This window comes from Ammodytes marinus, assembly GCF_949987685.1.
Source record: "Ammodytes marinus genome assembly, chromosome: 15".
NCBI classification, from domain to species: domain Eukaryota; kingdom Metazoa; phylum Chordata; class Actinopteri; order Uranoscopiformes; family Ammodytidae; genus Ammodytes; species Ammodytes marinus.
This window is the reverse complement of record NC_137219.1, coordinates 15,855,929-15,873,322: the sequence shown is the minus strand read 5'-3', so window position 1 is coordinate 15,873,322 and position 17,394 is coordinate 15,855,929. Positions and strand designations below refer to the sequence as shown.

General features: G+C 44.0%; 1 protein-coding gene across 4 annotated transcripts in view; it reads right to left on the bottom strand.

The window, feature by feature from the left end:
• Positions 1–17,394, bottom strand: part of LOC307262246 (latent-transforming growth factor beta-binding protein 2-like) — an 86,590-nt gene that overhangs the window by 47,034 nt on the left and 22,162 nt on the right. For 3 of the 4 annotated variants that reach the window (XM_080043065.1, XM_080043067.1, XM_080043066.1), the window contains exons 4-6: positions 5,592–5,845; positions 4,402–4,593; positions 1,076–1,282 (exon numbers count right to left, since the gene is read on the bottom strand). The exons of the other annotated variant lie outside the window; for it this stretch is intronic. In XM_080043065.1, the coding sequence (XP_079899191.1) occupies positions 1,076–1,282; positions 4,402–4,593; positions 5,592–5,845 (653 nt within the window). The remainder of the gene's footprint in view (positions 1–1,075; positions 1,283–4,401; positions 4,594–5,591; positions 5,846–17,394) is intronic. 4 annotated transcript variants of the gene reach the window in all.

The following is a 17,394-nucleotide window of genomic DNA, read 5'->3' as shown; positions in this document are numbered from 1 at the left end:
CCACACTCATTAATCATAGTCTTGCAGACAGATGGCAGGGAGAGTCCAAGGAGAAGACATAGACCTTACCGGGAGTCATGGACATGAAACTGCCTCTGTGTATATATAAAGCACAAAAACAGGAAGGATACTTCTCTGATGCGCACTGCCAATTGGGACTCTGAACTAAATTCATTAAATTATGACTTTTCATGTAATTTAATTCAAAATGCAATTGGAGGATGGAACATTTCTGAGTGGTATTAAAACTTCTGTTTCTACTTAATGTTAGACAGAACAAGATGCCAAGCCAGACGCAAGGAGGAAATACAAAATGATATCAGAGAAAGTGATGGAAAGTTAGCAAATCTTTCTTTTTTTATAATCGTTCTTATAAATTCATGATGTTGCCTTGCTCTGGTTCCAATATCCACTTGTGCCTGATAAACGCAGCATTGTGCGAACAATATGAGGACATCCACTGCGTCATCCATTACCGCTCAGAATAGAGTCTGACCTGCACTGCTGGCCAATAAAGGCAATACACTGCACGATTAACAATGTTCAAGTGAAGAAGTAGACTTGCACGCATTCAAAAAGGATTAACTGTGATCATATGGGGAGGCGAAGCCATTGGCAAAGCGGAAAGGCCAGCATTTGAAAAAGTCTCTCGACAGTGCTGACTTTTGGAAGAAGGAAAAGCTAGACAATGAACAATAGACAAAGTATTTGTTGTTTATTTGCTGTGTTGCATCCTCTTTGTAACCCTCCTCTGTAAACGAACATACTACTCTATGAAAGAACAATGGTTTGCAGACGGCTATGAGATAGGAGTCACACATGAATCAAGCTTACTAACTAAGTTAGCGAAGCAAAGTACAGTAGATAGAAATAAGGTATTGGAACTCGTTAATGGCTAGCTCGCCAACTATCCTTACAAGTCGTCACTACATTACAACATTTATAGAGCTATATACTGTGTATATACTGTACGTATAAATATCGTGAAAACGTTTAATTGAGTTTTTTGTGGCGTGACCGGGAAAAGGCTGTCCTCCCTTCCCCATCCCATTGGCCACAGTGCCAGGGGAATTACCTTGCTGATTGGACAATGGCAAAGTGTACATGGAGTGGGCTGGAGACTTCGGTCCCTGGTGGCTGGCGTCCTTGTGGCTATGAGGGGTGGGTCTGGCAGGAGGCGGGGCTGGCAGATGGCAAAACTTCCCCGTTGAGTTAGAAGGACACCAGCACATGTCCCTGCCGATGCATCTGCCTCCGTTAAGGCAGGGTATCTGACAGAAGACTGCAGAGAGGAGGGAGAGAAGAGATACCCAGGTGTGGGTGTGAGAAGAAAAAGAAAGAGGAATATTTCATTAGAAGTGAAAGATTCATTAGCATATACAACACGGCAACATTTAATTGCACTGCTTTATGCATCCTCATACACAAGGATACGGTAACAAGAAACAGAAGGGTCGCTAAGAAGAAGGGCATGTGCAAAGGGATTCATGTGGATCAGCTCTGTTTGCAAATGGTTAGCAATGGTCTCTACTGTTCTCTACTCTGGCACTACAGGACACCTCATTCCACATGATGTTTATTAAGTTTCAACTTTGTCCTGAGGGGCAGTGCGGAGGCTGCACCTCCTTCGTTGGCATGTTTGCCTCACGTCAGTAATTACATACTCCTGTGTGGGGCGATGAGTGATGATTCGCCCTGTAATAATTCAGGGAGAAAATAACAAGTGCATGGATACCTGTGTGGAAGCAGGAGAGTAAACAAGAATCTACCAAATGGTCAACTGTTGTACAAAACATCAGACGAGGGCAACTGCTCTCAAAGGGATAGTTCCGTTTATTTGAAGTGGGGTTGTATGAGGTACTTATACCTTAGCCTTTAACCTTAGGATGATGGCGATCAGCACAGTCATTTTAATGAGTTTGGTGGGGGACGTCAATCAGCGTTGGACTGTTGCAGATGGGGGCCAATACAAGGCTGACTTCCGCTACAGCGACCTCTCCCCCAAACTCCTTTAAGTGACTGCAATTAATCGCCATCTCCATAAGGTAACCGGCGAAGAATGCACACGTACCTCATACAACCCCACTTCAAAAACACTGAATTATCCTTTAGCTGCGTAAGTAAATTGAATCCCAAGAATGTTCTCTACAGTGGGATTTATAGTTTACAATGTAGCATTGGAAGAGAAAGAGAGGTAAGGGCGGCACTGGCCAGATGGTGTTGGACAGTATACTGCTTTGACAGACATTTCATTGGCCTGATCTTTTAGCATAGAGGGTAGGTAGGTGCCAGCCCAGCATCCTTCATACCTGGGCTTGGCTTACTCCAATCTACAGATTTGCTCTGACCTGACCTCACCTCACCTAACTCAAAACATCAAAGACATACAAGCGTGAAGAATAACAAAATAACCAAAGCTTGAACAAGTGAAGCACTTAAATATTCCGGCCCAGTACCACACACGCTACAAGTATGAGGGCTGCATTACTACAAGACAGTTGGAGATACAGATGGTCCGCATACTAAGAAGATGAAAGGGGATCTTGTGATGGAAACATGCTGCGAGCTGCATCCCCTTGTTCTCATTGAGACAGACAGTAACAGGGTGCAAACAGGGAACAGAGACGCTGGACTGTTTTGATGGCATGTAGGGAATGAACCCCGTGTCACATATCATTAGGAACAGTTAGACTGGAGGAGGAAGAGAGGGAGGGGATGGAATAAGAACAGAAGAGGGAACGTCAATACGATATATTGAAAACAGAGTCGAGGCAATGGAGAGAAGAGGCTAGTAAGAAATGCAAGATGTAGGAAAGACAGACAGTTGAGGATGACAGTGGTCCAGCGCTTGGTGTTCCCGCACACAGGAAGGCCCCCTGTGATTATACATGATGGCTAAATGATCAGCTAAGGGAGGCTACTTAATCCTCTCAATGTGGGATGCAGGTCTGCACTGGTCTGTGTCAGGCCAGTCCCTCCCCGGCATGGGGCAGGAACTATTCTTAGACAACAACCCTCTGTCGACTGTGCTGCGCGCCACGCTCCCTGTCCTTCCAAACTATCTGTCCAGTTAACACTCTCTAACAAGCGTACACACACGTACGCACACACTCAATAAAAAGGCTTCTAGCCAGCTAATATCAGGCCAGCTTCAAAGTAAGTGTTGTGCACAGTGTGCGTATCAAGGGAGCTTATTGTAATTATCCAGCATGATTTTACAGCACGGCGTACTAAGGAACATAACAATAGCATGAGATAACTGTTTGCTGTCCACTTGACATTCCAAAACTAACACGCAAATCCAGGCAATAACAGGATGCACGTCTACATGGAAAGCAATCCCTTTTTAATACACTCTCTAACACGTGCTTTTACATAATGAAGGTAGATTTCTACAGGGCTAAAAAAATAAATGGGGCACAAAACAAACTTGCTGCTCAGGAAGAAGTGGAGGTGCCAGGAATGTAATCTTGTGGAAGGCCCCTGCCAGGAGGCTGAAGTGTTTAGAATATCTACGCCATGTTCCAAAGCCCCATTAATGGGCACATAAATCTGCGACATCAACCTGTTTATATATTCATAAGTCGGCTCGGTCCTCTCCCTGAAGAGCCCAGTGCACTTGGTTGCGCGTGTGTGTGGTATCTGATCCGCAAGTAGTAATTACACCCTTACAACTGATGAGAAAACTATGAAACATGTAGTGGTTATGACCCTCCTCTCGGCATTGATCGCACCCCTTCTGCCCTTCCCATGGACACCCCTGTGTGAATTTGGAGCAAAGCCCCCTGGATAAATGGAAGGTTTAATGTAATCCCTATAAAATCCCGTTCACGCTGCTACTCTTTCTCTCTTTCTACCTCTCATGCTCCTCTCTCATTGGCGCCTGCTCTCCCAGGGAGCACGTTAAATGGTTAACGGCGGGGCCCAACCGCGAGGTGTAAACCGCAAAGCGATGGGGCTAAGTGTTGGGAGCGTGGGACCACCAGCTCCACGTGTGTGTGTGTGTGTGTGTTCAATGGAAGATTAGCCTTCTCTTACAGAGCCTGCTTTTAATCTGTTCCAACCCCCGTCTCTCTCCCATTTCTCCCTGTCTTTCTTTTTCTCTTTGACAGCAAGAGTTTTTAGCAAGGCTCTCAACTTTAATCTCCACCACTCTGCCTCCTCTCCAGGCTTGGCATTCAGAATGGACAGCATGCCACTGGGAACCCATTTTGTCTGGCTCACTCCATAAAAAAAAAGAACGAGAAGTAGGAAGGAGTCACAGAGGAGAACGTGAGAATCAGAAATTAAGCAGGAGAGCCGCTGAGTGAGGAGAAGAGAAAGTGAAAAGATGAAGCAGAAAGCATGACAAAAAAAACAAGGGTTTACTGATAATCAAAGGGCCCAGAGTTTGACACTCACATAGTCGGAAGCCCTGGTTCTTAGGCTGCTGCTGCTGTTGCTGCTGCTGCTGTTGCGAGTTCTCGCTGTAAACTGTGGTGATGTCTCCCTTCTCACAGCTGTTGTAGCAGCGCCCGCCACTGCACACCCTACGGCACTTCATGGGCGTGAAGACGATCTTGATGCGGTCCAGGTTGGACGTGAGGTTGGCCCCTGGAAAACACACACACACCTGGGTAAGAAGGAGCAGCAGCAGGGAGCGGGTGGAAACGATGAGCTGCATCCTTTCTCCCTCAGCCTCGACTGTGACACACTCCCCATCTGGGCAAAGGGAAGGTTTATAAGTGTGTGAGGGTGGTGCTGACGGCTGGCCAGTGGCACGCCACTGCAGCTGAGTGAGCGGTGTGCCACAAGCCAGCGAAAGAGAGGGCAGAATACTATTAGGTATAGGGCCAGCCTCCAGGCCCTTTATCTTCGGCTGAAGGTGTTTTGGATGTGTCTATGTGTGAGGGAGACAAAGAGAGCGTGAGTGCAAGCAAACGTTGTGTAATGGTGGGACGCTGTTCAACAGCCGTTGCTCTGGTACAGGAATAGAGAAAACGAGAAGCTTGAACGGCAGACAGCTGTGTAGGCTGGATAGCAGAACAGGGGAGGATGAAATGGTGAAGGGAGATTAAAAATTAGGAAAGACTACATCACATATCTGTTTGGTGTGGGCAGAGGCGCCAAGCTTCAGTGCCTGTCATGTCAGAGAGGTGACAGTGCAGATTCCCAAATATATCAAAGCATGTAACTGTGCAAACACACAAGAACACACACAGTGCTCATACTCCTCTCCGGCAGATTGTAGTCCAGCAGTGCAAACACACACACATACACACACACACACACAAACCCATGCTCACACATTGTATGCGTCATTGATATAGAACGTCTGTCTGTCTGGTGTGACGCAGACACACGGGTGGACAGCGGGGAAAAGGGAAGTGTGGAATGGGAAGCTGCTAATTTCTTTTTCTTGTGGCTAATGTTCAATTTAACAATGACAACACTGTATTGTGTATGTAATGCATCCTAGAATGGGTTGTGTTTGTCTGGACGTGGCCGGAGTGAGTGTAAACACTAAATACACATGTAAAGTGAGAACCGATCCATGTTCTATGATATTCATTTCACAGCTTGCAATAGATTAGTGTTATATGTAGTCTTACCTGCCGGTAATACTGCATTGTTGAACTGTCCAAGGAGCTGTCTGTCACTAGTAGGCCTGTGAGTGTTGCTATGCCCATTTCGGTGTCCCTGCCAGTTCCTGTGCTCGTTGCCTTGGCCGTTAACTTGGCCGTTGCCACTGGGTAGAGCGTTGGAGGTAATAGGCCCAGAGGAAGATGGATAGCGTTTCACAGTGCGGGAGGTCCCGGTCTGCTGGGGGGAGGAGGAGTCGGGGGGTCCCCGTCTCACTTGGGTCCTGTCAATCACATCATCACAAGACCATAAACACATGACCTCAGACAAAAGCTAATGTCCCACACACATATACAGTCACAAAGCTACACCCATCAGCAACATATATGTGCATCACCGTGAAATCCACTTAAGTGCAGTCAGTGTGTGCTACAGAAAAATAATATTCCCGAGAGAGACACACATTGCTGCCTGAGGTCATAGTCTTGCTGAATTGATTTTATAGGTGCGACACAATGATTTGGAAATAATTTTGTTTTAACTCAATTAATAATACCATATAATTGTTTAAGCACAAATGGTTTCTCAACTGACAACTGCTTTAATTCAGTGAGCCGTGACCCCTTCGCTAATTAAAGAAACATTCATTTTGACATTAAAGACATTACGCAAGAGAAGATTTTGTATCGCTGATTAAAAAAATTATAATAATCGGGCAACCGATTGGGAGTAAGACACACAGGTCCCAGTCTCTGTTAGTGTGTGTCAGGCTGGACTGTGTGCAGCGAAGAAAAGTGTGTGATTAAACACATTAGATCTTTCCATCAGGACTACAGGCCCCTTCCATCACCCATTGTGTCTGCTTGACTAGATTATGAACTCCTTGTTCTGTCTGACTGTGGCCAACCAGGGAGCAACATCCTGAGTGTTGAACCAGGCTGGAGGAAGTATTAAAACTGGGGTCGAAGAACAAAGCTCGAAAAGGGCTGCGAGGAGCACGTTTTTAATGGTGAGCATTTGATTTGGGTCAATTACTGAGCCCGTGTTGCACGACCTGGAAGTTGAGCTCATGTGAGCAACCTGGGGGAGGCGCGTGCCTCTCAGACAGACAGGACCTTGGCTCTAGGGGTCTAAGAAAGCTTGGGGGAGTGCTGTGATTCAGCCCTGCAAAACACATCTGGATCCCACTGATCTGCCCTGACAAGACAGTCAGCAGAGCAAGGCAAAGATGAACCATGCCGGGTAGATCAGAAGAACAGTTCTACAAAGCGCACCTGTTGGCCCTGTAAGGTAATTGAGGCTGTAATCAAACCCCAAATTAGAATATAAACCATTCATTAACATTCATTTAATGTGGGTTTAAGCCACACTCCACATATTTACACATTGAATCAGCTCTGTCGACCAACAGACACATAACGCTAATCAGCCAAATAAACACACATGTGCATGCTACACAAAAATGCATGCGTGTATTTGCACACACACACACACACACCCTGTCCCAGCTGTGCTCGGTGTAGCTCAAGCCCATGCATGTCTCTGTATTCACAGAGTACAAACCGCATTCCGGCTGCCAAGCAGAACAGGACACTAAATGAGAAGGGGAAAATGGAGACACACATTTGATAGTGGTGTCTCACGTCATCTATTCAAAACACAACAGGCAGCAACTATAGCTGACAGCTGCTGACCCAGATTGAGAATCTCCAGGGCGGGTCCCGGGGATAGGATGTGTGACACAGGGAAACCAGAGGTGTAAGTGTCAAGGTTGTATGGATCTACAGGGGGTGGCTGCAGGTGACTGCTATACACTGTCCACTCCAAATTAGGATTGATTTTTTCCATCGCTCATGAGACACTTGGCCACAAGCATCCTGCCTCACTTCCTGGGCTTAGCCAGATGTTGCTCGTTCTGTCTCTCTCGCTGTCAATGGCATTGTGACTTCCTCCCAGCATGAGCTCACTGCTGCCCTCTCTGCCGGCAGATCAGAGAGGTGGGGGGGCGACCGGGGCAAGCACGAATCACTCTGAACGTTTGATGTCATCATTAGGAACTTCAAGGCCCCAGCGATCCAAGGAGGAACTGTTCCTCCACCTCGTTCTGGGTTACTTGAAAGCAATTTTGAAGACCTCTGCCAAGATTACATAGAACGGGGTTTGAACAGGCAGATGGAAAAAGATTTTGGTACCAAGCAATGGCCATCCAGCTTTAATTAAGTCACCGATGGTGCTATGCTGAATGAGCATATGGTGCAAAGAGATTTTAATTTAATTTACTTATTCCTGATGCTGTTCACTGCTAATTGAAAGTTTACATATTTAAAAGTTGTAAGTCGAGCAGAAGCAAACAAGACTGAAAATCACACTGACATTCCTCAGCTGAAGTATATTTGTGTCTGATGGAAGTGTAAACAGGCAACTGTTCGCTAACAAAGTCTTCCAACTTCATACATTGATAGTATAGCTAGATGTTGTGGTTTGTTGCGCAGTCTGAGCCATAAAAAAGAAAGACGGTTATTCACAATCAGTACCAATCCCTGTGTCTTTGTCAGGCATGGCACTGGTGCCAGAAGGCAGTTTATCTAGCTTAGCATAAAGCAACAGGAAACTGGAAACAGCTAGCCTGGTTCTTTCCAAGGTTAGAAAACACACCTTCCAAAACCCTCTAAATCTCACTAATTAACATGTCTCATCTATAATCTGTAACAGAACAAACAGAAAATGTAAAGACAACAATTTGTGGTTTCAGGGAGACTAGCCAGCTGTAACATTGACCATTTCTTGATGAACGATAGTTTAATACACCCAACACATCTGTACTGCATTTCAGGCTAGCACGGCTTCTCTAGAAACAATCTCACTACGATTCTGAGAAGTAACTGGGCCAGACTGTTGTTTTCCAAGCAATAGGTTCAGCACACAACTCCTCTACAGGCAAAAACATTATCTACATAATAATTAAAGAGCTTTAGACGTGAAGGTATAGGAATGTTTTTGAACTTTGGAATAAGCCAGGCTAGCCTATTCCCACTGCCTCAAACCTTTATGCTATGCTAAGCTAGGCTAATCGCGGGATCATCCCTATGTTCCCCGGGTCCTATGTTCCCCAGGTCCTATGTTCCCCGCTTTGTATGTTCCCCGTTTTTCCAAAAAAGGGTCCTATGTTCCCGGTCACATACAAAGCGGGGAACATAGGACCCTTGTTTTTAAAAAGGGTCCTACGTTCCCCGGTCACATAGGCTACAAAGCGGGGGACATAGGACCCTTTTTTTTCGCCACCTGGCTGCATTCTTTACACAAATACATTTCATTGGTATCATGCATTATAATATCTAATTCTTGGAAATTAAGTGAAAAAAAGCATACACTTAGTATGCTTTTTCAAATATTGAAACATTCCTGTAATACAATACATAACGCCATCATGTTTTCATTATTTCGACAATTTGATTATAGCCTACATTAGGATGATTCACTTAGGCTACGTACAGCGAAAGGCTTAACTGGGTGTAGTGACTATTTATGACACGTATTATATCATGTTAAGAACATTTGCTGAACATGGTAGCCTAATTACATTCAAAGAGAAACAATACATTATTACACTGATACATCTCAATATCAGTTAATATCGTACAGCAAAGGAGGCCTCCAAATATAAAGTAATTGTTGCTGTCCATTGGTGCGGATCACTTTTACTCATCATCATTCATTTTACATTTAAGAAAAACAATTAGAAGCAAACCTCATCTAATTTGAGGAAAATTACAAATCAGAGTGATGAAGTGAAGTGTGAATCTACACTTTGCATGAATCAACTGTAAAGCTTCAAATGTGTTGCAAAAGTACTATTTGGCATCCGGTTGCTAAGTAGCTTTGATCTAATCGCAGCATTACACATGTGAATATTAGCTCTCCCGAAGGCATGACAGACAGCATGAATGGCAGTTACAGCCGCGCCCCTTGACCCAGATGAGTTGGAGAGGAGGATATTTTGGAGCAGATGCAGCACACAGTGAAAACACTGTGAAAACACAAGCAGCACCAAACAGCAACGACAGTCAAAAAGGCCAAACAGCCTCTGATGTCAGAGGTTCTGCTGATGCAGTACACAAACCATGTTGTTAATGAACCCAATGAATTACATTGCCTAGCAAAATGATAGGTGTACTTTGAAGTTTAGATGAGCCTGCATTGGGGGGAGGGAAGGGGAGAGTTTGGAGCAATTCAGTTAGTGGCATTATTTAAGTGGCAGGAAACCTCCCGTAGTGGTCGCTTGGAAAACACAAATTCTGATCATCCCGGAGTTGACTTTGTTGTATCTGTAAGTTGATCACTGGAGTATCTTAGACAGGGACATTTTTGATTCAACTGATGATCCTCACACGCACCCAATAAATAGAGTCCATGCATTGACACAGATCTTTACGAGATGTTTACATTCAACCATCTATGTAGCCTCTGTATGACGAGGCCAGAACAGTGTTTCTGTGAAGCATTGTACAGTAACGTGCAGTGCTTCCCCACAGCTGATTCATACACTAACAGTTCAGTCCCTGAGGTGCTTTGTTATATTTTCTTTCTACACAAAAAAGCATATTTTCCTGTTATAATTAATGTATTTCAGACAGAGAACCTGATTTTTTCTGGGCGTAGGGTGAAAAGTCGGTTGGAAGGAGGATTGTTATATTAGCCTAAATGTTTTCACACCGGCCCTCTCAGCACTTGAAACTCGGCACAAGCCTACCTTGGCGGAGCTCATTTTTAATTTTGATTTGTTTGAGAATACCAAAGTCCTAACCCACATCTAATGGCTTGGATCATTGGCGTATAGCAGCTAATGCAGAATATAGACTGATATGAAGAGCTTGTCTGGTTGTTGGACTCAGCCATTTGGCTTTGAACAGACTGTCTAAACAAGACAGTCTGACAGCAGGCAGAAGTGTCTGGCATTAGCATCCCAGTCTGGGTCACACCGCTCAACTCGATAACTCCCAGCCTTGTCACTTCGCCACGTCACAGTTCTCTCTGTGTTGGACTGGACATGACCTCCGGAGTGACGAGCGGCAAACCTTTTGAACCATCTGTAGGTTTACGACAAATCAACACAAGCGTTGTTCTATCCTGCTGAGGAAAATCAAGTCATTATTCTTTTTAGGTAAACAAAATGTTTAATGGTTCCATTTACCTCTTTCCAACACGGAGCGTCAGCCAAATCCTTATTACATAAGAGCTGCACATAATTAGGGCAATTTGAAGGCTACTTGGTTAATGGGAAAGTAAATGACGGTCATCAAAGCGCAAGTGTAAATCAAAGTTTACACACATTCATCTCATTCAGAGAAAGCGTTAAAGACTATTGTTCATTTCAAAGCTTGTGCTCAGATATCCAGATCATCTGTCTAACTGGAGGCAACAGCAGACATAAGAAAATGTGCAAACAGCAGCTGAAACAATGAAAACTTTGTACTGCTCAACCACTGCAAACACTGTTGGCAACAAAGGAGGAGAAGATTTATGAGAGTATTTGGGATGCACACTTTTTCAGTCAAAGAGGGAGGACTGTGAGGGGTACAAACAGTTTTTGGATGCAACAAAGCATATTGGCCCTCTTCCAGAAATGTTAAGTCTTCCCCACCAAGAGGCAAAGCAACATTTAATAGATGGTTTGCAGCCATGTAGCCCAATTACCTTCCGAAGACACTAGATCTTTCAGAAGCGGTATTAAACTGGGAAATACCTCGAAAATGGACAGAGATAATTTATCTTTCTGTCCTTGATTTTAAAGTTGAGAATTTCAAGAGGGAGATATGTTTTGAGGAAAGAGCTCCGCAACAGATGGTGCTCTACGTTTCACAGAAAAAAGCTTACGCACAGGGAAGGGGAGTGTGGACTTTTGAAACTAGTCCAAGGAGGTGTTATTCAAGAACATTAGAATAGACATACACACTTGACTCTTGTTCATGTTTTGCTATTCAAAGCCCGACAGTGTCATGAATCTCTGTGATGTCCAAACATTCCAGATTAGCCGTAAAGATACTATCATGGGTTGACCTGGGGTCCTGTTCCAAGTAGGATTTGTTTGCTACAGAAGTTGGTTTAGCAAAAACTCAGCCTTTATGTCTGATATTGGGTTATTTGTTTTGACTTTGAGAGGATGGGGGTTCTTTCCCATGGTTAATGTAGGTCTCAGGGCCCACAAGAAAAGGGGAAGGTTTAATTCAGAATTTGGTCTGCCATGGTGTATTTTAGGAGGTGAAATAATTGTCTTTGGCCTGAGAAATAATTAATTTATTCTCCCAGTCAGTGCACCAAACCATCTGCACCATCAGTGGTTAAACCCCAGTGTGGTCACACATCTCATTCCTCAAGCTTTATGCAGAACGCCCTCATCCATTCATCCTTCTCCACTGAGGTCCCTGTGTGTTTCTTTCAATAAAATCCTGAGGTTTGAACCTAAGCATGCACCAATAAATATAATGTCCAACTTGGAGAGCATTTTCATTTTACCGTTGTTGTGTGTTCCTCGTAGCAACAAGATCAGGCAATGGCATGGTGGGGAAGTTAAGCCCCTATCTCACTGGGCTGCAACTGTTTGCGACACGTTGGAGACTTCATTCGCAAACGAGTCTCTAAACTGTCTCCAAACGTTCGCGGAGGTCTCAATTTCCTCGCATGAGTCGCAGAGCCGTGCAGTCCTGTCGCATGAATTTTGAACATGTTCAAAAAAAGTGTGCGACAAATCTGTCTCAAAACAGTCTCAGAGTGGTCGCAGGTGTCTCCAACGCGTCGCAAACCCTTCTCAATTTAGTTTCCGCGAGTCAGAAAGTGTGAGCAATGTGAGACAACTTTGCGAGGGGTTGGCGACTTATGAAACTAAATTGCGACTGATTTGAGACAAAAAATCGCCAGACGTTCGCGAGACATAAATGTGACCTCCTGGCAAGTGTTGGGCAGGACATTCGCAAACGTGTCGTGAGGAACCAACTCAGTGAGACTGCAAGTGAAATGTGTCGCTAATTTGCATATTTGGTCGCAATTTTGTGTCTCCAACTTGTCGCACACTGTCGCAGCCCAGTGAGATAGGGGCTTTATCTTCATTGGAGTTTATTGGAAATTTTAAAATAACTCCATACCAGCCTCTGTCATATTAAAGTCTTACCCTAAATAACAGCTTTAGGCAAATGTTAATCTCTGGTAGTAACTGTTCTGACCTCCACTAGCTATTCTCACTGCTTGTTTTGCAGGATAATCACGACCCTCGCTCGTCAACTTTTTATTGGTATTAGAATAGTTTCTTATTGCAGGAGATACACTAATTCTCTTTCTCTTCAAGCTCTTCGAAAGTTAGATGGGAAGACACTTCTACCCTGTCTGTGCAGTAAATATGAAGCTACAGCCAGCAGGTGATAAGCACAGTTGAGCATAACGACTAGAAGCAGGGGGAAAGAGCTAGCCTAGCATTTCCCAAAGTTAACTACTGTATGTCTACCTACAAGTATCTCTAAAGCTCACAATGAACATGTTTCGTTGCATTTTTTAAATCTGCACAAAAACTTAAGTGTGGACATTACATGATTTAAGTGGAGCTTATGCACTGGGCTATTTCTTGGCCAGGGGCTGTTACTTCCTGGAAACTCCACAACTGGAGCTGGTCACAGCCAAGATATAGTCGAGCACAGAACTCTTGGTAAAACAGTCCATTTACATCTTTAAACATGAATGAATCAACATGAAACAATGGTAACCTGGTGCTCCTTTAATTAACACCCAATATTGAGAGATTATTAGGAGAGGAGAACTTGGTAAGTTCTATTGTTTGGTTCAGGTGAAACCACATATTTTTCACAACATTCTTTGGGATGTGTGTCTGTAACTCTAACCCATTTGAAGCACTGCTGCAACAGCTGGCACTAAGCTTGAAGAAGCAGAGAGTGGATTGACCCGGAGCAGCGTCTGGTCCTATGTCTGAGTTTTTGTAAGTTTTAAATGTGAAAGTCCTGTTTGTTGTAAACAGTTGCAGCTGTGAATGTGGAGTTGTCAACAACATGCATTTAGATTGTTCAGATCTGTACATGTCCAAAGTGAGAACTCTGGAAAATTGAAAATATATAAAACTGCAATATCGCACAGTGAATTTTCGGGGCTGATTGGATGGTATATACAGCCTCGCAAAATCTATTGAAGAGCAATGGTACAGAAAACTACTTTAGGCCTTTAGCCTGGCTATCGACCAGCACCAGAACAGCAAAAAATGTGTCTGGGCAAACAGACAACAAACAACTGGTTTGATTTTATTCTTGGATACATTATTAATGTCATCTCCTCATGTTTAGTGATACTCAGAATACACCAAAAATACAAAATGATGAAATCTTTACTGAATGCTCCATGGAAATCCAATTTAACATTGCCAGTAGTCAAATGTGTCCCATTCCATAAACTAGCAATAACAGGAAAACACCTCGTCACAGAAACATGTGCAGTGCTTCAACGACAAGCTCCTTTCTCCTGAAACAAGGACACGTTATTTTCATAAACGTGGACGCATAAGGCCAAACATCAGTGAGCAATTAAGGCCCAGTTTCTCTTTGATAACATCTCGAGTCATTATGACTTAGATAATTGTTGGTCCTGGCAGAATATTTCCCCTTGTGAAAATCTGGGTGTGTCCGTGGGCTTATCGCACCAGCCACAGAGGCTGGATTAAATCATGTTCTCTCTGTCTGGACAGCCTTCCAGGAATCCCGCTAGTAGCAGCCAGAGCCTGGGTGAAATGAATTACAGTGGGGTTGAATTGATTCAGAAAGCTTTTTTTTCTGCCCCAGGGGATGAGGCTTATATTCGAGCAACAATTGGGCCTAGTGCAAAATGGAAAGCAGCAAAGGTTCTTGAGAAATTTATTCAGCAAAGACTATTATTTGGATCAGCCAAAGTGCTACATTGACAAATGACAAGATGAAGTTACACTTAATTTTATAGGTAAAACTTCCCCCACCGCCTGAATGAAAATAGATTTTCTGTAAATATGATCTCTTTGGAGTTTTCAGACACTACGTGATAATAACAGATGACTACTGCCGTCTACTTAAACTGTGAAATAAACAGTTCCCTTTTTTGTATCTGGGGCCGGTAGCATTGCCAATCTGTCTGTTTTCACCTAAGCATTCACATATTGGGGTTTTCAAACTCTCAGAAATGGCCCGATCCTACATGGAAGCAAAGCAGTGTGGTTGCTGTGGTTCAGGGGCCAGAATCAAAATGCCTGGAGACATGGTGAACTGAGAGGCTATTCAATACTCTGCAGTTTATTGTAGTTGCTCTGATCATTCACTTAGTAAAATGCCACAAGACAGATCAGCAAGAAGAGTCATTACAAAGTGCTGACTGAGGCTATGCCTATGCTGGTGAATGTCATATGTTGGACTGGTCTGACAATAGGCCAAATATGGTTTCCAATAAGGAGGGAATTTTTTAACCGGCCAGCAACATTGGTTTGCCCAACAAAAAAAAAATCATAAAAGTTTTACCAGAAGTTCGCAGACAACATGAGGGAAAAGTTCAGAAATTAGGAAAGCGAACACAAAGTTGTGTTATGACCTCTGGATATTAAAGAATTAATTCATGTTTTGGACTTGAGCATTTTGGACGTTTATGTTATCCCCTTTTGGATGTCTTCTCCATCACTTGGCCCCACAGTAACCCTACATCCTGACATCTGATTGGATAATGTTCTATAGACAGCCATATTGCTAATTCATTATTTCAACACTATGCCCCAAATCTCAAAGATGCGATTGATTGATGCCATCTCCATCTGCCTCAACTCCGGAGCTGGATGCTGGAGTGCATTCTGGGGTAGGTGCCCCTCTTCCTATAACTGCTATACATTGTTTGTCCCTCCGACAGCTGCATCTGCACTGGCCGGCTTGATAAGAAGGATTTGGCTGCGGACGCCAAGCTCGCTGGCACTGCAGCTCAGAGAGTGTGTTTTCGGATGGGGCTTTGGAGAGTTGGGATGGAGAGAGAGAAAGACATATCAGTCCCACGCCGATTGCTAAGTTCTCTATGGTCCTTTGTTCACTCTGGCCTAGCAGGAAGCCAAACACTCAAGGGACTCGTTTGGCTTTGTGCTTGTAGAAAGTAACACACCAACTCTTCCTGGCCTGGCTCGGTCAATATCGTTGTCTGTTGAGCTTCCTCATATTCAAAAAACTACATCACACTTAGACACACATATTAAAAAGTTAAGCAACATATAGGGAATCAATCTGTGTGACCATTTCTATCGTTCTATGCAAAATTCAACATTTCCTTAGCATGCAGAGTTCATCTGGGGTGTCCGGGCAAAAGCAACGTTTGTACAAGCAGCACACAAGGCAAACATGCCTGCAATCCAGAAATAAATCCAAGAAAGCTTTTCCACCTGACCCGGGTCAAGTTCAATCTCAGTCTACCCATGCATGACTACATATCACAGCCCTACACACACTGTCATGTCTGCTTTAGAAGCAAGACAGAGTCCTGTCCGGGGGAGAGCAGCAAATACATCCTATGGGAATTACCCTGCACTTTACCTGTCTACTCTACTCTAGTTATCTCCCTGTCAGCAGGCCTACTCTGTTTTGGCAGCCGGCAAAAAAGGAGACAAGAGGATAATTCTGGACACTTCCTATTTGAGTAGCAAAGCAGACTGCCAGGTGGGACAGAATAAAATGTTCCCATGCTCAGTGTGTGTGTGTATATATTAGTGGTGGGCCGTTATCGGCGTTAACGTGCTGCGTTAACGCAAGACTCTTATCGGCGATAAAAAAAATATCGCCGTTAATCTCTTATTCCACCTCCTGTTCGGCTCAGGGGAGATAATAATAGCCGGGGGCCGTTGTTGACACTTGAGGAGCCTTTATTCTCTCACACACCCGCCGCTCTCTCTCTCCATCACTTGCCCACGACACAATCGGGTATTGGAACGCAGGGTGGGTGTGCGTGGCCACCGGTCGCCACGTGACTATAAGTTTCCAAGTTTTAAACACTTCTATCTCTTCAACGTCACCGTACCCGAATCCTAAATATCCCCTTAGCAGACGCTATATTTCATCGGGGGGAAAACTTTGTTTTGCGCCACAGTTCGGCCGTAATGCTGCTGCACACACACACAGACACAGACACAGGCGCACACACACACGCTGCATGTCAGAGAGGGGCGCTACCAAAAAGACGAGAGGAGCGGTTGGAGCAGTTGGAGCGTTTAGAGACACATGCGTGCACATTTATTTACATAAAATCGCAATCGCAGTCATTTGTGCAGTTATGTAAAATGTTTCACTAAGGAAAATTACAGAAAAAGTAACGCACAGTTACTTTGATGAGTAACTTTAATCTGATTACTGGTTTGGAGATAGTAACGCGTTAGATTACTCGTTACTGAAAAAAGAGGTCCGATGCCGGTAACGCGTTACTAAGTAACATCTTGTTGAACATTATTTATTTTCATCACCAATTATCATAGTAGAACAGCTTCCTCAAGCAGATGAGCCCCTGGTCTGATGCGCCACCTGGCTTGAGAAACACGTTCTCAAAGACTTACTTTGAGTCATTATTTAGGAGCACACAGACTTACTTTGAGTCATTATTTAGGAGCACACAGACTTACTTTGAGTCATTATTTAGGAGCACACAGACTTACTTTGAGTCATTATTTAGGAGCACACAGACTTACTTTGAGTCATTATTTAGGGAGCACACAGACTTACTTTGAGTCATTATTTAGGGAGCACACAGACTTACTTTGAGTCATTATTTAGGAGCACAAAGACTTACTTTGAGTCA